The sequence below is a fragment of the Octopus sinensis genome, linkage group LG3, assembly GCF_006345805.1.
Source record: "Octopus sinensis linkage group LG3, ASM634580v1, whole genome shotgun sequence".
Classification (NCBI taxonomy): domain Eukaryota; kingdom Metazoa; phylum Mollusca; class Cephalopoda; order Octopoda; family Octopodidae; genus Octopus; species Octopus sinensis.
The window spans coordinates 4,370,410-4,395,008 of record NC_042999.1 but is presented as its reverse complement, the minus strand read 5'-3'; the positions used below and the strand labels follow the sequence as shown (position 1 = coordinate 4,395,008).

The following is a 24,599-nucleotide window of genomic DNA, read 5'->3' as shown; positions in this document are numbered from 1 at the left end:
CATTTGGCCCTTGGGTGCCTTTACTAGCCAGAATCCATTTTGTAAGAAAAATTCAGACAAATTTGGTACTCTGAAGATAACTTCTAATAATCTTGGAGGCCTTGAGAAAGGCCATAAATGCTGTTTTACTTCCTTTGACTTGGCCAGAAATGTTTTTTTATAATTAAAAACTTTGAATATTCCATAAATAATTATTTTTTAATTAAAAAAAAATGCTTATTGAGCTTTTTTAACTGTTGCCATCAAACATTAAGAGTGGAATATAAAAAAAAAAGTCTTTAACTGCATGGCAGAAATGCATTAAAAAAATAAAAGAATTTATCAAGAACTCTCTTTAGAAACATTATATAGGAAGGAGATTTGTGATGTAAAAGAGATATTTAAGAAAGTATTTTCACTCACCTGGTACTTCGGTATCAAGCTAATAATTTGATCAATAGGGACATCTGTTCCGACGACACCTAACAATTTGTAGGCATCTTCCTATGAAACAAGAAATAATAATAATAATAATAATATAATATAATAATAATAATAATAATAATAATAATAATAATAATGAATAATAATAATAATAATAATGTTCATCAGCTCTGCTACAATCTAGATACAGATCATTATTTTAATAATATTGAAGATGCAGTATCTCTCTATAAGAACAACCAATATACTGGCAGAATTCTTTAGTCAGGTTTGCTTTACAGCATATGGAGATGAGGGAGGGAGGGAGAGATAGAGAGAGAGAGAGAGAGTGAGAGAGAGAGTAGAAGATAGAGAGAAAATTCACATAAGATAAAGTTGATAGAGGAACACTGAATTTGACAAGCAGTGGTAGGGGGATGGTAAAGACGATAGAAACTACAGAGTTGATAGATGCCAAATATAACAAATGGTTACACGTATACAGAACTAGAGTTTAAGTAGAAGGATAAACCTAACAAATACTTGGTAAAGTGACATAAAGAAACAGTAGGTTTATATAACCATGTATGTGTGTGTGTATGTGTATATATATATATATATATCGTGTATATGCATATGTATGTATGTAGATTTATATATATATATATAGGAGAGTTCACGAAAAAAACAAAAGATGAAGATAGGTGGTGTACAAAACAAACAGATGTATTAGTATAATGCTTAGGAATAGAAAAAGTCTTTTACGTTTCGAGCCTACGCTCTTCTACAGAAAGGGACACAGAAAAAAAAAAACAAGGAGAGAAAAAAAATGTGTGTAGTGGCTACCGATCTATCATGACGACTGCCGGACAGAAGGGTCACACAGGATATATATATAGTATTTACTACAAATTATGACTTATTACCCATGGTGGCAAAAGTATACTTCTAAATTTACCCAACAGATGGCAGATAATACTCTAGTTATGTTATAATCTACATACATATCACTATCTTGATAATATTAAAGAAGTAATATTATGTTATCATCTATTCTGTCGTGGTTGACTTTGCCTTTCATCCTTTCGGAGTTGATAAATTAAGTACCGGTTGCATACTGGGATCGATCTAATCGACTGGCCCCCTCCCCCAAAATTTCAGGCTTTGTGCCTAGAGTAGAAAAAAATATTATGTTATAATTGAAATCGATCAATGGAAATTGCAGCTGAGACACCAGTGCCGGTGGCACGTAAGAGAACCATCCGAATGTGGCCATTGCCAGCACCGCCCCGACTGGCCTTGTGCCGGTGGCACGTAAAAAGCACCATCCATTCGTGGCCATTGCCAGCCTCGTCTGGCCCCCGTGCCAGTGGCACGTAAAAAGCACCATCCGATCGTGGCCGTTTGCCAGACTCGTCTGGCACGTAAAAAGCACCCACTACACCCACGGAGTGGTTAGCGTTAGGAAGGGCATCCAGCCGTAGAAACATTGCCAGATCAAACTGGGCCTGGTGCAGCCTTCTGGCTTCCCATACCCCAGTTGAACCGTCCAACCCATGCTAGCATGGAAAGCGGACGCTAAACGATGAAGTATATAAAGAAGAAGAATCTAGATGTAGATTGCTACTTTAACAAAAATAATCTAGATATAGATTTTTACATTGATAATATTAAAGATGAAACCATATGTTACAACCAAGATAGAGATCACTTCTTTAATGATATAATCTGTCATGGATTGCTACTTTAACAATATAAAAAAGGAATGTAATATATCTAAATACAGATTACTACATTAACGATATAATCTAGATACAAGCCATTATGGTAATAGTATTAGAAATGTAACATTATGTTGTAATCTAGATAGAGATCAATACTTTAATGAAATAATCTAGATACAGATCATTCCATTGATAATATTAAAGATGTATTATGTTATAATGTATGCGTTACTGCTATGAAATATATTTTGTTTAGACTAAGTATAACCAGGGGCAATATTTAAAGAACCACACCAGAAGTAGGGATTCTTTTCATACTTTTTATGAATGTAGAGTCAATCTGCTTAACTTCACTGTGCTGGCAGAATCTTTAGATCATTGGGAAAAATGCTTTATGGTATCTATTCTGGCTCTGTGAGTTCAAATCTTCTAAGGGTAGGATCAACTTTACTCGTCGTCCTTCTAGGATCATTAAAATAAAGTACCAGTCAAGTACTGGGATTGAAGGTATCAACTATTCCTTCACTCCACATAATTTCTGGCTTTTGTCTAAATCAGAAATCAGTATTATTATTGTTGTTGTTGTGTTGTTGTTGTTGTTGTTATTTTATTATTATTACTGTTGTTGTTATTATTATTATTATTACTACTGTTATTATTATTTTTCCTCTTCTTCTTCTTCTTCTTCTTCTTCTTCTTCTTCTTCTTCTTCTTCTTCTTTTTCATCTTCTTCTTCTTCTTCTTCTTTTTCATCTTATTCTTCTTCTTCTTCTTCTTCTTCTTATTATTATTATTATTTATCATTATTATTATTATTATTATTATTATTATTATATTTATCATTATTATTATTATTATTATCATTATTATTAAGGCAGTGAGCTGGCAAATTGGCTAGCATGCTGGGCAAAATGCTCGGCGGTATTTTGTCTGCCACTACATTATGAGTTCAAGTTCCACCGAGGTCAACTTTGCTTTCTTCCTTACAGTGTCAATAAATTAAGTACCAGTTGCATACTGGGGTTGTCCTTGTGCCTGGACCAAACTTTTCACACAGTCTCCAGTGAATAAATTTAACGATGTTGTGCCTCCTTTTGTAGTGCTTTTGGGCCAGATTGCTACACTCATTTACAATATGTGAAATTGTTTCGTTTTTGCTGTCACACATTCTACAAAGGGGAAATTCACTGCTGTTATCTATTTGGACCTTGGTGTAATTAGTTCTCAGGGCTTGTTTCTGGGCGCTGCATATTAGTGCCTCAGTGCATCCTTTCAGATCCCTTTTTCTCAGCCATCACCAGATATTGGTCTTGTCTTTCCCTTCAGTTTCTCTGAAGTACTGCCTATGCATTGTTTTCACTTTCCAATTGTCTATTCTTAGTTCTCCATCTTGATCCTTAAATGTTTTTTGGTTGTGTCACATTTTCGATGGATATCATGTTATTGTTTCTGACGGCGAGCTGGCAGAAACGTAAGCACGCCAGGCGAAATGCGTAGCCATATTTCGTCTGCTGTTACGTTCTGAGTTCAAATTCCGCCGAGGTCGACTTTGACTTTCATCCTTTCGGGGTCGATAAATTAAGTACCAGTTACGCACTGGGGTCGATGTAATCGACTTAATCCATTTGTCTGTCCTTGTTTGTCCCCTCTGTGTTTAGCCCCTTTGTGGGTAGTAAAGAAATATATTGTTTCTGACAGCAACAAGCAAGTATTCACCCTGCTGTTTGATGTACCATCCCAGACTGTTCTTCTCATTGGCAACACAGATCTTGCATCTTATAAGGCCTCTTCCTCCTTTGTTCCCAGGCACATACAGTCTACCAATATCACTTTTTGGGTGCAATTCCTTGTTAATTGTCATCACTTTACTGATATTTCTATCCATTTCGTTAAGCTCGATCTTTGTCCATCTAATGACACCTGCACCATATTGCATTAAAGAAACAACCCATGTGTTAATTGCCCTGAGCTTGTTCTTTCCATCGAGTCTACTTCCCATAATTAAGTTGGTTCTTCTGAGATATTCTTGTCAAAAGCTTTCCTTCATCTCATTCTCCTTGATTTTGTCGTACTCCAAGATACTCTGATACTTATATCCATCAGTCTCAACATCCTTGTTTTTCTCCCCATTGAGTAGTTTTACACCATCAGACGATACTACTTTACCTTATTATTATTATTATTATTATTATTATTATTATTATTATTATTGAGTGAGAGAGCAGTCTATGCTATCAAAGTGACACTGGGGTAAAATATACGAAGTCTAGTATACCCATTATGATTACCCATCTGATAAGGGTACACTAGGTATATGCATCACAACCATATGTGCGGGACATGGTGATCTCATATCAAGATAAACAGTGCATGACCTTGCAGGTGGGGCCCAGTTAGAATTTTCTTCTGGTTGAGTAACCCATCCCGCTCAAAAGGTCCCTGAATAAGGGTTGTTTAAGGATGTTGAATGAAACACCAATGTTTCAAACCCTAAAGAATCCCTCTCAATACATGGCTATGATGTGCCCCCACTACTTCTGCTTGTGATCAGAGATGCACATATCCTCAGGCACTAAGGGTCATGCTCAACTGGTTAAGGTCATACAACTGACAAGCAAATCTGTGGTATTGAGCAGAATATTTGCTGTAGCCCATCTTTTATACCAATTATTATTATTATTATTATTATTATCATTATCATTATTATTATTACTATTATTTGCATTATTTGCATTATTTTTATTGCAGCTATAAAAATCGACAAATCTGCACCATTTCACAAGTCTAACATCAGAATTAATAGAATGCAATCTAGTAGACAGACTATTTTTGTTTTGTTTTCTTTTGTTGTTCATAGACAGAAGTAATATTATTAGGCATGAATGACTAAACTTCCCTGTTCTCCTATTTGAGGAATCTATAAGAAGACACTGTAGAAATCATTATCAACATTTGTCGTAAAAAAAAAGACAAAGTAAAAAGAAGAAGAGTTCTGATAATCTTTTAGTAAGCCAAGCTTGTGGCTCACTTGTCACTAATACCATTGAAACTGGTTGACATCACATAATCATATTTACTCTTCGGTGGAAAACTAAGGCCTTTGCCAACATAAGAAATCAATATTACTGTAGGGCTCTTGTGGTCGATTAAAGATGCAGCTGTTATTGTTGCTATTATTATTATTATTATTATTATTATTATTATTATTATTATTATTATTATTAAGGCAGTGAGCTGACAGTATCGTTAGTATATGGGGCAAAATGCTTAGTGCATTTTGTCTGTCCTTATGTTCTGAAGTTCAAATTTCACTGAGGTTGACTTTACTTTTCACCCTTTCAGGGTCCACAAAAATTATGTATCAGGGGCCTTGTACCAATAGTACAAAGCATTTGAGTTGGCAGAGTCATTAACACTCAGGGTGAAATGCTTACCAGCATTTTGTCAATCACTACATTCTGAGTTCATGTTCCACTGAAGTTAACTTTGCCTTTCATCCTTCAGGGTTCCAGTTAAACACTGGGGTCGATGTAATCGACTGGTCCCCTCCTCCAATATTTCAGGCCTTGTGCCTTTAGTAGAAAGAATTATTATTATTATTATCATTCTCACTGTAACAATTATGTGGTGAGCTGGCAGTGTTGTTAGCATGCCAGACAAAACGCTTAGTGGGATTTTGACTAACTTTACATTCTGAGTTCAAATTCTGCTGAGGTTGATTTTACCTTTCATCATTTTGGGGCCGATAAAATAAGCACCAGTTGAACATAGGTTTGATGTAACTGATGAGGGCCCCCTATTCCCAAATGTCAAGCATTGTACCTATAATAGAGGGGATTATTATTATCATGTTATCAGTTCTAGTATCTTATATTGCAGTTTACTTCCCTCAACCTGTTTATATAAATTTGATATATATTTTATATGTACTTATGATTTTATTTGCTGCATAATCTAGATCTTTAATGCTCTTCTTAGTATTTGCAAGATTGTCTAATAAAGTAGTTTTCCAGAGCCATTCTCTTTGATTGCTATTTTAGTGATTTTCATCTCTATAATGTACCTAAGTGGTTTTTATGTTAAATTCAGTAAGTCTTTTCCATCAAAACGTCAAGATGGTTCTTTCGTTTCTATTCCTACATTCTCTGCTATATAAATTCTAGTAGCATTTTATTATTTTTATCATCATATTAATATCTCTTTAAAGGTACACATTCTATTCTATTGATCCTTTCTGTAGCTCAAATCTAAAGGGAATTTAGTTAGAAGCCCTTATTTATACACAGTTTTTTTCCCCTTATATAGAAAAGGGTACTTCCCAGAAGCATTACTTTCTGAGGTTAATCAATAGAAGTTTTCTGTTTGTTCTTTTTTCTGTACTATGCTTCATAATTCCCAGGCCCTTTGTTACCATATTCCAGTTGATTTTACTGCTTTTGTTTCAATTATTTTTGAAACTAATGAAGAATTTATTAAAATAGCTGTGTCGTTATTAAGCTGGTGTTTGGAATATAAATTAACCTGGAATTTTGATGGAAGCTTTTAATTTAGATAACATTAAAACAGGATGTTTTTATCAAAGAACCAAGGATGGTTTTAGGTAGGTTGGTGTCAAAAGGGTTAACTCTTCTGTTACTGTGTATTGGTTGAAGTACATCATCTTGGTTTCAAAGAATTTGAGAAATAGCATTATTAAGAGAAATGGTAATATTAAGAGAAATGGTAATATTAAGCTGTTGTTTTGGACATAAATTAATATGAAATTCTTGATGGAAGATTTAAGTATATATCAACTTTAAAACATGGATTTTGCATCGAAGAAACAAAGATGGTTTCAGATGGGTTGGTACCAAAAGTGGTATTAATCTTATACTTATAATCCTCATCTTTGATACATTATTCTTCAGCTCTTTACATTTATAGAGTTTTTTAACCTTTCTACTAAGAAGATCTTATTGTAATTAGTACAAGTAGCTTCAGTTTGTGTACAAGATTTGCATTTCATCCTTTTGAGGCTGATAAAATAAAGTACCAGTTGAGCACTGGGGTCAATGAAATCAACTAGCCCCCTTGTCCAAAATTTCAGATCTTGCACCTTTAATAGAAAGGATTATTATTATCGCTCAAATCCTGCTGAGGTTAACTTTGTTTTAGACCCTTTTAGGGGTTGATAAAAATAAAGTATTGATCATACCTTTCCCCTCAAAGTTGCTGGCCTTCTGCCTAAGTAGAAGCTGCCACCACCACCACCACCACCACCACCACCACCACCACTACCATCATCATCATGACCATCACCATTGCCATTAAGGTTGACTCTATAGTCTGATGATTGTTCTTGATGAGCTGTGCTCCCATTTGGTCTTGGTTTTCATTTCAGGCTGGAGTAATTTTTACTTCCATTGATTTTCATGTCTTTCCGAAGGACATTAGCAAAATATTTCCCCTTAAATACTTGACTTTGTGCCAATGAAAGAAATCATTTTTTTTATTATTATTTCTATAATTAAAGAGCACAATGGAAAATTGGATAAGATAATGTCCTACTAGCTTAAGAATTATCAGTTTGTAGCCCGATACACATTTCGTATTATGGTTTTAGCCAAGATATTTAACCTTACTTGTCTCACTAAAGAATACAATCAATATTTTGTGCCTAACTAAAGAAATCTTCTTATACTTATTAACATTATCATTATTATTTTTAATAGACACATTATGACAATGACTATTTCTTGTATTTGCCATTGAAGCATCACATGTGTTGGGCATTACAAGATCTGTTTGTAAATTGTGTGCAATTTTGTAAAAAAAAGTTTGCAGGGAAGAAAAGATGAGGAGGGGCAAATGAGATAAAAAGTATGCCAAGTACACAAAATTTGTAATAATAATAATAATAATAATAATAATAATAATAATAATAATAATAATCATAATAATAATAACAATAATAATAGATGTCCTGATGCAATATCAGGCAGTGGCTCCCATGGCTTCTGAACTTAACTGATTGGAAGTGTTAACATGTACATGAATGGTGTTGAGAGCCTTCAGCTAGAGGCCAATTAAGGAACTTCACTAATCTAGGATCAGCTGGGCCATCAAGGGTGATGTGGTTTATGTATGTGACTTCTTTCTGTTTCTGCCAGCCAAATCTCCTCACAAGGCTTTGGTTGCTTTGGAGCTATAGTAGAAGACATTTGACCACAGAAAGTAAATTTATACACTACCATGCCTCATGGTACTTGTTTCATTGTTCCATTGTTGGATAAAAGGCCTTATCGTGTCTGTCCCAAAGTATGATACTGGCCATATAAGTGATTTTCATTCTAATACTTTCACATGGCATAAAAAAAAAAGCACGCAGTCCATTCAGTAAAGTGGTTAGTATTAGGATTGGCATCAAGCTGTAGAAACTTTGCTAAAACAGATGACTGGAACCTGGTGCAGCCCTCCAGCTTGCTAGCTCCTGTCAAATCATCCAACTCATGCCAGCATGGACAACAGACATTAAATAATGATGATGATGATTTTTAGCTTAATTCTTAACATTTTCACCAAATCTCTTGTTGCTTTTATTTTTTTACCCCTCTCAACTGTCTGTCATTTCAACCTCTGTATTTGTTAGCTTCCTTGAAGACAAAAAAAACCCCAACTTTTTTTGGTGTTGCACATGTTTTGTAGCTATTTTTATTAGTTTTCCATTATTTTTTATTAGATATTTTTACAGTGCTGCCATGTATATTTTTACATCCTTGTATTCATGACAAATATAATCTTGCCATGTTAGATTTCAAGTGATTCATTCTAAAAGTAGTCATTAATTTTCTTGATTTTTCTTCTTTTTTTTCTGTCTAATTATGCTAGTTCATTTAGTTCCAGCTGAGAATAGTCATAACTATAAATTATTATGGGCCAGCTAGTGTATAGGTGCCTATTGTTATTATTATTATTAATATTACTATTATTATTATTATTATTACCGAGTGAGAGAGCAGCATATGCCATACAAATACATGACGTCCAATATACCCGTAATGACTACCTGTCTAAAAAGGGTACACCAGGTACATGCATCACAAATATGTGTGTGATATGATAACCTCATATCAAGATAAACTGTACATGACTCAGTTAGAATTTTCTTCAGAAGCCAATCTGCTCAAAAGGTCCTGAGAGCAAAAGTTGTTTAAGGAAGATGAATGAAACACCTGTGTTTCCAGGAGTGGGTTATTCGAGCGCCAAAGAATCCCTCTCAACACATAATGATGATGTTCCTCTGCTACTTCTGCATGCAATCAGAGATGCACATATCATCAGCCACTAAGGGGCATGCTCAACTGGTTACAGTCAAGCAGCTGACAAGCAAATCTATGGTACTGAGCAAAATATTTGCAGTAACCCATCTTTTTATACCAAGACAAAACATGTACATGTTAACACTTCCAATCAGTTAAGATCAGAAGCCATGGGAGCCACTACCTGATATTGCATCAAGACATCTATTATTATTACAAATTTTCTTCTTTTTTGAATTTTGCTTCCTTTTCTTGCTGAGTGTCTTCCTGACACCCAGTGTAAATAAACTAACTGTATACATAGATAGGCCTTTAAAATAAACACTTCAGATTGTCCATTTACAAAATCAAATAAAATTATGGAGAAAAAAGCAAAATTATTTGCATGGATGGTAATCATTCTCAGATTGACAATGCTCTTCTCAATACATGTGACATACAAGTTAAAACAACCTTTTGCACTTCTTTCAGGAATGGTAAGCAAAGCATCATTCTCAAATAATTTTCAGTTCCTTTTGTTTTTATCATTCCTAGTGCTCCTACAATCACTGGTATTATTATTATTATTATTGAGTGAGAGAGCAGTGTGTGCCATCAAAGTGACACTGGGGTAAAATATACGAAGCCCAGTATACCCATCATGACTACCCGTCTGATAAGGGTACACTAGGCACATACATCACAACCATATGTGCACGACATGGTGATCTCATATCAAGATAAACAGCACATGACCTTGCAGGTGGAACCCAGTTAGAATTTTCTTCTGGTCAAGTAACCCATTCCGCTCAAAAGGTCCCTGAATAAGGGTTGTTTAAGGATGTTGAATGAAACACCCATGTTTCCAGAGGTGAATTATTCAAACCCCAAAGAACCCTTCTCAACACATGGCTATGATGCTACCCCACTACTTCTGCTCGTGATCAGAGATGCACATATCATCAGCCACTAAGGGGCATGCTCAACTGGTTAAGGTCAAGCAACTGACAAGCAAATCTGTGGTGTTGAGCAGAATATTTGCTGTAGCCCATCTTTTATACCAAGACAAAACAATGTACATGTTAACACTTGCAATCAGTTAAGATCAAAAGCAATGAGAGTCACTGCCTGGTACTGCTTCAGGGCATTTATTATTATTATTATATTATTATTATTATTATTATTATCATCATTATTTTGGATTGGCCTAAGTGTGGTCTTATTCTTGGTAGAGTTTATGTGGATAGCAGGTTACTACTTATAACCTTAAGTATCCTCAAGTTTCCAGCAGTCTTTCAAGTGCTTAGAACCCACCTGACAATCCTTGCTGTCCCTAAGAGACAAACTTTCTGTAGGAAATCAACTGGGCATTTTATTTCTATCTTCTTCAGTGATTTGTTTAGATCTTTGCTAACTGTTCCCAATGCACCCATTATTATAGGCACAACCATTACTGCTTGCATGCTCCAAATTCCTCCTATTTCAAATTTTAAGGAATGTATTTGCTTGTTTTTCTTCCCCTTTCTTTATGATCTTGGAATCAAACAGGCATGATGGCTCAATAAGTAAGCAACTATGTTTATTATTATTAGAAAAACTGGGCTTAGTGGCATTTCATCCATCTTTACATTCTCATTTAAATTCCACCAAGGTTGACTTTGCCTTTCATCCTTTCAGGGTCATTAAAATTAGTACCAGTTGAGTACGGGGGTTAATGTAACTGACATACCTCCTCCCCCGAAATTGCTGGCCTTGTGCCAAAACTTGAAACCATTGTTATTATTATTTTTATTATTGTTAACCCTTTCATTACTGTATTTATGTTGAGATGCTCTGTGTTTCTTTCAATCAATTTTAAATATAACAAAGAATTTAGTAAAATAACTTAGTTATCATTAAGCTAGTGTTAGGAACATAAATTGTGACTAAGGTTTGGTGGAAGATTTTAATTCAAAACTTATGAAAACAAGACATTTGTACTTGGAACCAGAGCTGGTTTCAGTTGGGTTGGTAACGAAAGGTGGTGAGCTGGCAGAATTGTTAGTACCCCAGGCAAAATGCTTAGTGGTATTTTGTCTGTTCTTATGTTGATGATAATGACGAATTCCAATATTTTAAATCCAGGTTTTTCCCCATTAACGGGGGTGGCCAGATGTACCTCACTCTTACAGTAACCACTTTCACAACATCTCGCCCAGTTTTGAGCATCCTCCCTCCTCAAGCTAACCCTCTCAATCTCCTCCTCTTCCACATTTTCTTTGGTTGATCTCACTTTCACAGTTCATTCGCTTTAAACTCAAGCACCTTCCTCAGAACATGATATTCATCCCTCCTCAACACATATCCATACCACCATACTCCATTCACCCATGCCAGCTGTCCCACCAATTCCTCCAACCCCAGTATCCCCTTCAAATCCTTAGTCTTCCTTTTATCCAATAGTTTCTGAGTTCAAATTCTGTGAAGGTTGACTTTGCCTTTCATCCTTTTGGGGGTCAATTAAATAGGTTGAGCGCCGGGGTTGATGTAATCGACTAACCCCTCCCCACAAATTGCTGGGCTTCTGCCAAAATTTGAAACCATTAATATTGTTATTGTTGTTGTTGTTGATAGACAGTAGAATTGCCGAAATGGCGGTGTGTTATACAAATTACATGGCAGAATGTAGTTTCATTCTTGTAAGTTCTGATTTTAAACTGTGTGGGGGTTGACTTTGCTATTCAATACTTGTGTGGGTGAATGAAATAAGTACAAGACATTTCCTTACAAATATATCGATTATATGTGTTCTCTGCAAAAATATGGCCCAATGCCAATGTGAGATGTCATTATTGTTATCATCCCTGATAATAATATTACAACATAAACACAAAAACAAAAATGAAAAAAAGCTCTAATTAAATAAAAGTTGCGGTTTAAGAGTAGTTACATTCGTTAGTAAAAAAACAACAACAAGAAACAATATATCCAAAAACACTAAAACAACAACAACAACAACAACAACAATAACAATAATAATAATAACTATAATGAAATACAAAAGTAGTAGCAGCAATAGATAACAAAAGCTAATATAATGGTAGAATGATAGGAATTTTGAAGAATATAATCTTTCTCTTCTATGTCAGTAACATAATTCCTTGGTAGCCATTAGTATTATTTGATTAATACAAATGGTATTATCACTGGCATTGAAAATTGGTTATGAGCAATATCTTATAATGTTACTGTCATTATCTTTATCATTGTTTTAATGTCTGTTTTTTGCCATTAAGATAAATTATAATAGTTGATGTTACCATAGGTTCTCCAATGGTGACCATCATTCTTTAATTATGACAGCTGGATGTGATTTGAGTGAGATTTCGTCGATATTTCTAGGTGGTCAAACACCCATGCAGAGCTCATGATAGTATAAAACAGTGGTTCCCTAGCTTATTTTGTGGCAGAATCCTTATATGAATTTCCCAAAATTCTGGACTTCTAAATATATTTAACAGATATCCCCATTACCACCCTAATTCTGATAAGACATTAAATGAAGCAAAATTTATTCATATATATATATATATATATATATATATATATATATATATATATATAAATATATATATATATATATATATAAGTAGATGAATGAATTATCCTAGTATGGATAATTCGGTTAATCGATACCTGGGTAGCAAATTCACGTCAGTAAAACACGGTTGAAGTGACATGCCAAGGGCAGAACCCCGTGTTCGTGTGTGGAAATTTGTGTGTTTTTTTATATGAATAAATGAAAAGAATGGAGTCGAACGAAGATTTTTACAAAATTCCTTTACTTTCGACATATGTTTCGAAGACATATGTCGAAAGTAAAGGAATTTTGTTAAAATCTTCGTTCAACTCCATTCTTTTCATTTATATATATATATATATATATATATATATACTAATATATATTTATATTTACATACATATTTATACATACACACACACATACAAGCACCCCTACATGCTCAATATACACACACATGGGCACATACTAACACACACACAAACATATATATATATATATATATATAAGGTGAATGAGGAGAATGAAGAATTTGATCATTCAAACTTTATGTATATTTCCAGTTAGTTTATTCATAATAATAGTCTGACACATGTTTCAATTGCACCAGCTGCATATTCATATGCACCAATTTATGCATTATTAGTGTGATATCTTCAGGGCATAAAAGTATGACATTTTCCAAAGAGAAATTCTCCTCCACTATTAGTTTAAATTTTTATATTAGGTTTGGTAGTAGTAGGAAACCATGACATTCTTCTATGAGATGTTTTTCTCAACTGTTTGTTTGGGTAAAATTCAATAGCAGCAGCAGTGTTTGTTGAAGTTAGCAAATGTTAGCTAGGTGGGGAGTAGTTACTTATAGCATCTATACATACATGTATACATATACATATATATATCGAAACAAATATCAATGGAAATAGTAGTTGTGATACCTGTGCCGGTGGCACATAAAAAGCACCATCCGAAAGTGGCCGTTGCCAGCTCTGCCACGACTGGCTTCTGTGCCGGTGGCACATAAAAAGCACCATCCAAATGTGGCCGATGCCAGCACCGCCTTGACTGGCTTCTGTGCCGGTGGCACATAAAAAGCACCATCCGAAAGTGGCCGATGCCAGCATTGCCTTGGCTGGCTTCCATGCCAGTGGCACGTTAAAAGCACCAACCGATCATGGCCGATGCCAGGTGGCACGTAAAAAGCACCCACTACACTCGCGGAGTGGTTGGCGTTAGGAAGGGCATCCAGCTGTAGAAACACTGCCAGATCAGATTGGAGCCAAGTGCAGCCCCTGTCTTCCCAGACCCCGGTCGAACTGTCCAACCCGTGCTAGCGCGGAAAACGGGCGTTAAACGATGATGATGATGATGATGATGATGATATATATATATATATATATATATATACACACACACACATATATAAATAGTATATATATATATATATAGTTGAAATTTATAGAAGAACAAATGATGAAGACAGGTGTATGAACAATAAGCAGGTGTATTAGTTTGATGCTCAGGAAAGTGAGAAAGTTTTTTATGCTTCATCATCATCGTTAAACATCCATCTTCCATGTATGCATGGGTAGGACATATATATATATACATATGTATATATATACATGTACAAACACACACACATGTTTTGGAAATGGTGAGTACCTCTGTTTTTATAAAACAAATCTTATATTATTATAAAGAGAAGCAGATCTCCATCTGTTTGTCCTTTCCAACATCTATTAGAGGGAGGGAAAGAAGTGGAGGAATCAAAATATATGTCACAATGTATTTTTAGAAAAGGGGAAGGAGAAAAAATTGTTGTTGAGAGAGAAGTACTGTGTGTGTTTGTGTGTGTGTGAGAGAGAGAGAGAGAGTGAGAGAGAGTGTGTATAGCTATGTGAAAGATATATAAACAGATAAGTAGGTAGTGTTGTCACCATAGTAACTAACAAATTTTTATTAAAAATCCAGGAATGTTACGTGCAAGTCTATCAACACAATGCAACACAGCTTGAAAAACAAAAAGACAAAAAGTTTCTTTCAAAATTCCTAATTTGTTTTTCACACGTTAACTTGTATAGGTTGAATTATGTAAACTGTTAGAGAAAGAAACCTAGCTGTTTCTTGCAATACATATCATTACATACATCTAAAGCAATATTTTTTCAAGGGTCCTTAAAATACCATTGTGGACACCCAGTTTCCTATTTTGTTGCATGAACCACCAATTTCCTATTTTGTTGTGTGAATCCGTAATGTCCTATTTTTTTGTGTAGCCCCCAATATCTTATTTTGTTGCATGGACCCCCAATTTCCTATTTCGTTGCATAGACCTCTAATTTTCTATTTTGTCGTGTGGATCCCCAATTTCCTATTTTTTTGTGTAGACCTCCAATATCCAATTTTGTTGCATGGACCCCCAATTTCCTATTTTGTTGCATGGATCCCAATTTTCTATTTTGTTGTGTAGAGCTCCAATTTTCTGTTTTGTTGTGTGGACTCCAATTTCCTATTTCATTCCATGGACCCTTAATTTCCTATTTTGTTGTATGGACCCCCTATTCTCTGTTTTGTTGTGTAGATCCCGCCCCCACTCCCACAAATATTATATGGACCCCAGTTGAGAACTGCTGATCTAAAGCATGTGACCTAGTGTGCTGAAAGCTAGCTTAACCATTTGACAAATCTCTGTCAGTCTAATTCCATTGAATTTACTGTCATTTCAACTCAGAGTGTCTCATCACTCAACAGGCATCATTCAAACAAATTACAAGTCTATACTGATGTAGTCACTTCAGTAAGGGTTTTAGATTGAAAGAATGTATGTGTGCTTAACAGTGTAGAAAATACGAAGTAGACAGAAATAGTTTGTTAGTAACACACACTTTGGGAAAAATAATAATAATATCTCTGATTAACACAGATATAACTTTCAGAATTCTCATGCACTGAAATACAAACCTTCTCACAAAAGATAAATAGATAAGACATACAGTAAATATACAAATATACAGACACAGAAGTAACCACCAGCACACACAATCATGAAAAAAAAAAATGGTTTATTATTCTAACAATGAAAGTATTGAAGAATGACTTACAGAATTATCTTTTTTGTTGAAAACGGGCATTGATACCGACGTGACTAAGCGCATATTCTGCAAGAAAATGGTTCATTATCAGTTTCGGCATTTTAACTTCAGCGTTATTAACGAACTACAAAAATATTGAATTCTCGTGTAGTCGAGTGAATTGTGTTATTTCTGTATGTAAGAAGTGGAGTACAGGTTTTTGAAGAAAACATGTTTTATTTGCATCTTACACAAACAAAAGGAAAAATAACTGCAACTCATTTTGTGGTTAACAAAGAATTTTGCCTTAATCAAGCTAATATTTTGAATATTATGTGTTTTCTCACACAAATATTAAAGACACTCTGAAAACAACAAAAATAACATAATTTTTGTTTTGTTTCTACACAATGATGAAACAAAAGATATTTTAGGAGTAGAGAGATTGAATATTATGGTGTTCAAACTTTTTCACAAGAATATCAAGAATTGAAACCTTAATTGAGTTTTCAACCTACTTCTGATTATCAATAGCTTTATTTCACATACTTTTTTAAAGGCTGCAGGGAAAACCCATGCGTTTATGTTCCTAATCAGTTTTTATCATATTTCCTCTGATCACCTGAGCCATGGAATCCTAATGACATCTAACTACCTCAGTCATATTTTCAAAACAGTAATAGTTCTCCTTTTCCATGCGTAATTTCTTTTTTAAAAGAAAAGAATTAAAAAATATAATTACTCTACAGGTTTTCTGCTTTGCAATTAGCTTAATTCTATATGCAATTCCCACTTTAAAAATGTTGGAACTTAATAGTTAATTTATCATTAGCCTCAAGCAGCTAGTAAAATTATCACCTGAGATAACACCTTATTTGATGGGGTTCAAAACATTAGCTGATTACAGCACATGGAATTGGTTTTATCATAATGAGAATCTTGCATAAAATAATGTAATAAGCATTTTATTTTCATAAACTAATTAATATGACGTTATTTAAATGTTATCCATATAGACAATGAATATACTTGTAGTATTTGTTGTTGCTGATGATGTTGATGTTATTGGTATTGTTGCTGTTGTTGATAGAATGATTATAAAAAAAAACAAAAAAACTCATGAAAATAATGCTGAAACTAGCAAACCAATAACTTTGTTCCTACTTGATATTCAGTTTTCTTTTTATTATTTATACAAAGTTTCCTCCAATCCAATATTCTGCAGCAGAATGTTATTAGTGTAAGCTCCTACAGCCACAGGCCTTTCATAATTCTAATCTGTTATAGACCGAAGGCAGTATTTCTTCACAGTAACAACAAATATTTGAATATATACAGTAATAGGAATTTTTGCAAGTACAGTTCACATTGAAATATTCTATAATCTCATAATCTACAATTATCTACCGAATCCACTGAACTGGAAAATAGATAATACATATTTATTTCACTAGAAACTGAAATTAAAATTGTTGAGAATAAAATAAGAATAATTATGTTACATTATCACTATCAGCATACTTTTCTATTCTCATATATGCTAAATGAGCAAATTCATTGTAGCTTTTGAAGACTGTCTTAATATTCTTACAATTCCTCCTATATCAAGTCTTCCTCTGTATCATTTTACTTTAATCTTTATAATTTACTTCAGTAAACATATTACATCCTTCGTTACCATATTTATGTTGAAATACACTCTTTACTCTCTTTTACTCTTTTACTTGTTTCAGTCATTTGACGGCGGCCATGCTGGAGTACTGCCTTTAGTCGAGCAAATCAATCCCAGAACTTATTCTTTGCAAGCCTAGTACTTATTCTATCGGTCTCTTTTGCCGAACTGCTAAGTTATGGGGATGTAAACACACCAGCATCAGTTGTCAAGTGATGTTGGGGTGACAAACACAGACACAGACACACACACAAACACATATATACATATATACAACAGGCTTCTTTCAGTTTCCATCTACCAAATCCACTCACAAGGCTTTGGTCAGCCTGAGGCTATAGTAGAAGAGACACGGAACCATGTGGTTGGTAAGCAAGCTACTTACCACACAGCCACTCCTGCACTTGTCTCAATAAATTAAAAAAATAATGAAGAATTTACTGAAATAATTTTATCATTATTAAACTGATGTTTAGAACATAAACTAACATGAAACTTTTGAAATTTTTAACATAGAAGATCACTTTAAAACAAAAAATTTATATAGGCGCAGGAGTGGCTGTGTGGTAAGTAGCTTGCTAACCAACCACATGGTTCCGGGTTCAGTCCCACTGCGTGGCATCTTGGGCAAGTGTCTTCTGCTATAGTCCTGGGCCGACCATAGCCTTGTGAGTGGATTTGGTAGACGGAAACTGAAAGAAGCCTGTCGTATATATGTATATATATATGTGTGTGTATGTGTGTGGGTTTGTGCGTCTGTGTTTGTCCTCCTAGCATTGCTTGACAACCGATGCTGGTGTGTTTATGTCCTCGTTACTTAGCGGTTCGGCAAAAGAGACTGATAGAATAAGTACTGGGCTTACAAAAAAGAATAAGTCGCGGGGTCGAGTTGCTCGATTAAAGGCGGTGCTCCAGCATGGCCGCAGTCAAATGACTGAAACAAGTTAAAGAGTAAAGAGTAAAGAGTAATAGAATCAGGGGTAGCATCAGGCAGGTTAATGGTATTTCAATTCCATACCTTGTGAGCAATATTTGGTGATAATCACTCCTGAATTTAATGAGAGTAAATCTACATAATGAACACACAAAGAACACTGCAGTCAGTGTAAAGATGGAAGCGTGCATACAAATACCAGTAGCAGAGGTGCTATAGTTTCAGTTTTACTGGAACTTTCTCTACATACATGTGTTGTATTAGGTCTGTTTCCCATCCAAAACAGGCATTGCTTTACAACTGGTTGTTATTTATAATACTAACCAAACTAACAAAACTAATACTCTAATACAAACCAATTCTAATACAACATGCTTCAAAGCAATAAGGAGGCCTCTATGTGGCCATTCGATATACTAGAAACAGCAGTTAAATCTTCCCTGGATCACATTCCATTGAATTGTGTCAGTTTAGCAGACATCAGCACACTTAAGCAAATTATTTGTCTCCTGCATTTTATAAACAAGAGCTGATCTGTAAGTAGCATCGACTGAAGAGACACGGCCAGAATGAAACAGCACACTGTCTCAAAGTCCCCTCACTTCAATGAACTGAGTGTTTTGTGAGCACACGTTGAAATGAAAAGATAATGTTGATGCTGATGATGATGATCATCATCATCATTGTTTAACGTCCGTTTTCCGCGCTAGCACGGGTTGGACGGTTCGACCGGGGTCTGGGAAGCCAGGGGCTGCACCAGGCTCCAGTCTGATCTGGCAGAGTTTCTACAGCTGGATGCCCTTCCTAACGTCAACCACTGTGAGAGTGATGATAACAGTCCTAAATATAAAACAAAGACAGAATGACTGCAGCTGGAATGCCTTACATCTTATGACTGATGATGGCTGACATCAAGATATAACAGCAACATCAAGAACAAGAAATTCCTATTTGTTTCTCAACTGGCTAGACTAAAGAGAGGCATTACGTATCACAAATAGAAGAGATTGAACAACTGTCTACAAAGATATAAGTTCAAATGTTTGTCAGACATATTTACTCCGGGGTAAATATTACTAAGATTCAATTGTTAAAAGAACAAGAGTTGAAGCTGTGAATCATATATAAAGTTTATCACTTACGTCTTCTGTGAGTTCTGGGGCAATGAAATCAGCATAAACCGGCGTCCACATTATGTGTGGATGAGATGTGGGTTTTGCCAGTGGTTGACTTAGCACCTTAACATAGTTCTAGAAAGTAGAAAGAAAAAGAAGTGTAAACAGGGAGAAATACATTGAAAACAATAAATATAAATGTGAGTGTAATGAAGGATGAAATGTTTCATATCATTGGGATATCTATTCAGTGATGATTTATTATATTTATTTCTCTCTATAAAATGATGTTATCTAGTAATCATATTTAAGGTTATGTTATATACTAAAATATATTTCATATGGATATCTAATATGAATCAGAAGATTGAAAGAAAAAAAAATCCTACTTGATACTATATTGGTGCAGGCATGGCTACGTGGTAAGTTTACTTCCTAATTACATGGTTCTGGGTTCAGTCCCACTGTGTGGCATGTGTCTACTACCGTCTTGGGCTGCCCAAGGCCTTGTGAGTTGTAAATATGTGTGCATGTGTGTGTGTGTGTGAGTCTTTGCCCCTCCACCCCTCCACTTTACAACCAAAATTAGTATGTTTATGTTCCTGTAACTTAGTGGTTCAGCAAATAATAATAATAATAATAATAATAATAATAATAATAATAATAATAATAATAATAATAATAATAATAATAATAATAATTATAATATACTATGAGTTTCTTTGCCCTAGGAGTCGGGAAGACACTTGGCAAGAAATGGAAGCAAATTTGAAAGAAGAAGAAAAACCCATAAATAATAATAATAACAATAAATGCCCTGATGCAGTACCAGGCAGTGGCTCTCATGGCTTCTGATCTTAACTAATTGGAAGTGTTATCATGTACATTGTTTTGTCTTGGTATAAAAGATGGGCTACAGCAAATATTCTGCTCAATACCACAGATTTGCTTGTCAGTTGTTTGTCTTTAACCAGTTGAGCATGTCCCTTAGTGGCTGACGATATGTACATCTCTGATCATGAGCAGAAGTAGTGGGGGAGCATCATAGCCATGTGTTGAGAGGGATTCTTTGGGGTTTGAATAATTCACCTCTGGAAACATGGGTGGTTCGTTCAACATCCTTAAACAATCCTTATTCAGGGACCTTTTGAGCAGGATGGGTTACTCGACCAGAAGAAAATTCTAACCGGGCCCCACCTGCAAGGTCATGTGCTGTTTATCTTGATATGAGATCACCATGTTGCGCACATATGGTTGTGATGCATGTGCCTAGTGTACCCTTATCAGACGGGTAGTCATGATGGGTATACTGGGCTTCGTATATTTTACCCAGGTGTCACTTTGATGGCATGCACTGCTCTCTCACTCAATAATAATAATAATAATAATAATAATAATAATAATAATAATAATAATTATAATAATAATAATAATAATAATAATAATAATTATAATAATAATAATAATAATAATAATAATTATAATAATAATAATAATAAAAATACTTTCTACTAAAGTCACAAGGCCTCAAATTTTGGGGGAGGGGACAAGTTGATTACATTGACCCCAGTACATGACTGGTACTTAAGTTATCGACTCAGAAAGGATGAAAGGCAAAGTTGACCGTGGCGGAATTTGAATTCAATAATAATAATAATCATCCTTTCTACTACAAGCACAAGGCCTGAAATATGTGAGAAGGGGACAAGTCAGTTACATCAATCCCCAGTGTTTAACTGGTACTTAAGTTATTGACCCTGAAAAGATGAAAGTCAAAGTCGACCTCGGTGGAATTTGAACTCAGAACATATTAACAGACAAAATACCACTAAGCATTTCACTCGGTGTGCTAACAATTTTACCAGCTCATTGCTTTAATGATGATGATGATGATGATGATGATGATGATGATGATGATGATGATGATGATAATAATGATTTCTTTATTGGCCACAAGAGCCGAACACAAAACAAATAGGGACAATATAATACAAGGGACAAGTAGGGTGTTGGACAATAATAATAATAATAATGATCCTTTTTTTACTATAGGCACAAGGCCTGAAATTTGGGGGAGGGAGATAGTTGATTACATAGATCCCAGTGTTTCACTGGTACTTAATTTATCGACCCCAAAAGGATGAAAGGCAAAGTCGACCTCAGAGGAATGTGAACTCAAAATGTAGCAGCAGACAAAATATTACTATGCATTTTGCCCAGCATGCTAACGATTCTGCCAGCTCACTGCCTTGACAACAACAACAACAACAAGTGGAGGCGCAATGGCCCAGTGGTTAAGGCAGTGGACTCGCAGTCGGAGGATCGCGGTTTCGATTCCCAGACCAGGCATTGTGTGTGTTTATTGAGCGAAAACACCTAAAGCTCCATGAGGCTCCGGCAGGGGGTGGTGGCAACCCCTGTTGTACTCTTTCGCCCCAACTTTCTATCACTCTTTCTTCTTGTTTCTTATCCCTGACTTCCTACGCAACCGCTGAGCCTGGATGCACATTCATCCATCCGTCGATGCTCTAGGTGTTGGGGGTTGACCTGCTTTCTCTTCCGCGGGTCTTACAAATAGCAAAGGACCACGTTTCAGACTTCTCCCACTCTGGGACGAAGACCGCTTTGCTCAACAGCAACAGCAACAACAACAACAATAATATATTATATGGCATAGCATTATGGTAGCACACACTTGCCAAAATGCTGTGCTATGTAGTGATATTGAACCTAAAAATCACATGGTTGGGATGTGAAATTCTTAATCGTACACCCAAGCTTACACCTACAACCACAGAACCATGCTTAACCATCTGTCCATCCATCCATCCATCCATCCATCCATCCATCATCCATCCATCCATCCATCCATCATCATCATCATCATCATCGTTTAATGTCCGTTTTCCGCGCTAGCACGGGTTGGATGGTTCGACCGGGGTCTGGGAAGCCAGGGGCTGCTCCAGGCTCCAGTCTGATCTGGCAGAGTTTCTATGGCTGGATGCTCTTCCTAATGCCAACCACTCCGCGAGTGTAGTGGGTGCTCTTATATGCCACCTGCACAGGTGCCAGGGGGGGGTCTGGCAACGGCCATGATCAGTTGGAGCTTTTAATGTGCCAGCGGCACGGAAGCCAGCCAAGGCGGCGCTGGCAACGTTCGGATGGTGCTTTTTATGTGCCACCGGCACAGAAGCCAGTCGGGGCGGTGCTGGCATCCATCTATCAATTAATCAATCAAACAGTGGGTCAATTCTTTTGCATGTTACCAATTTTTTCTTTATGCATCAATGATGTACATATTCACTCTTAATATTTCCCAACAGAACATATTAAGTGTGAATCTGTAGGATGCAGTGTGACAAGGCTGGAACTTTAAATAATCAGGATTAAAGAAAAAAGATCAATCCAATGAGAAAGAGGCTTGGATTGTTCTGAAGCCATAGTAAAAGATACTTGTCCAAAATGCAATGGCACTGAAATTTCACTGAATGGAATCTGTTTAGTAATAGAAGATATAATGTCGGTTGGCTGATTTCTCCAATAATGCTTTACTTTATAGAGAGAGAGAGAGAGAGGAGAGAGAGAGAGAGTGAGAGAGAGGGAGAGAGAGAGTAAAAGAGAGATGCAGAGGGAGTTAATACAAAAGGTGCAGGATGAACGCACATCATAGGCTTGGTGGCATTCAATGCGTAAAAGAATGTGACACACACACACACACAGTGGGAGAGAATCATAGAGAAAGAGAGAGAGAGAGAGAGGATGTAGAGGAGAGGAAGTAATCAATTGTTTGATTAATCATTTGGTTAATCATTCAATCAATCATTTAGCTAGGTTTGTTAGAGTCCTTTCGTCACCATTTGTGACCTAATCAATGACATGCTCTCACTACTCCAGGTAATTTTTCGTCCCATCTTGTCCAATGGAAATATATTTGTCTCCTAATAAATGAAATCAACAGAACAAGAGACCAAAGCACAGAATAAAGCTGTGGGAAAAAATAAAAAGTGAGTTGGCCAAAACGTGAATCTGATATAAACTGCTGAAAGGTAATTACCTGCACACGTTCCTCTACGTCAGCCAAAGTGGATATGTGTGTATAGAAACCTGCAAAGATTAGAGAAGAAAATAATAAATAATTCAAACATTTGTCTCCAATTAGAATTCCCTTATAATAATAATAATAATAATAATAATAATAATAATAATAATAATAAAACATTGTGTACAGTGCTCAGGTGCACTACAACTCATCTAAAGTGTATATATAATCAGGTGTAGTTTCGGTGGATTTCGGAAAGCATGAGGGCCTTAAAGGATGCAGTGTCATGGCAGTCAACAACTGACGCAGGCAGTTTATTCCATGCTTCAGCAACTCTGAGCGTGAAAAAATGTTTCCGAAAGTCATGAGAGCTGTGTTGTTTTCTGACTTTGTAGGCATGTCCACGTGTGTTAGACACATGGAGATCAAAAAGGTGTTCAGTGTTGTTGTTGGTGAGGTGGTTGATAACTTTGTGGGTGTTTACCAAGTCCGTCGCTTCAGTGAATCCATATATTAATTAAATTCTAAATTCTGTTTACATGCAGGCATACATTACCCATCATGGGACATTATACACACACATAGATAGATAAACCACGCACACACATATATATACATAACTGTGTGGTAAAGAAGTTTGCTTTGTAATCATAAGGTCCAGTATTTAGTCCCCTTGTATGGCATCTTCAGCAAGTGTCTTCTGTTATGGCCCTGGGGCAATGAGCAACAAAATGTCTTGTGAGTGAAGTTGGTAGAGAGAAACAGTACAAAGTGTGTGTGTATATATATATATATATATATAA

General features: G+C 35.6%; 1 protein-coding gene across 2 annotated transcripts in view; it reads right to left on the bottom strand.

Annotated features, from left to right (window-relative positions):
- The window catches only part of LOC115209156 (voltage-dependent calcium channel subunit alpha-2/delta-3-like), a 720,530-nt gene that overhangs the window by 111,555 nt on the left and 584,376 nt on the right, over nt 1-24,599 (bottom strand). For both annotated transcript variants that reach the window (XM_036500824.1, XM_036500825.1), the window contains exons 12-15: nt 23,812-23,861; nt 19,785-19,892; nt 16,067-16,123; nt 403-483 (exon numbers count right to left, since the gene is read on the bottom strand). In XM_036500824.1, coding sequence (XP_036356717.1) covers nt 403-483; nt 16,067-16,123; nt 19,785-19,892; nt 23,812-23,861 — 296 coding nt within the window. The remainder of the gene's footprint in view (nt 1-402; nt 484-16,066; nt 16,124-19,784; nt 19,893-23,811; nt 23,862-24,599) is intronic.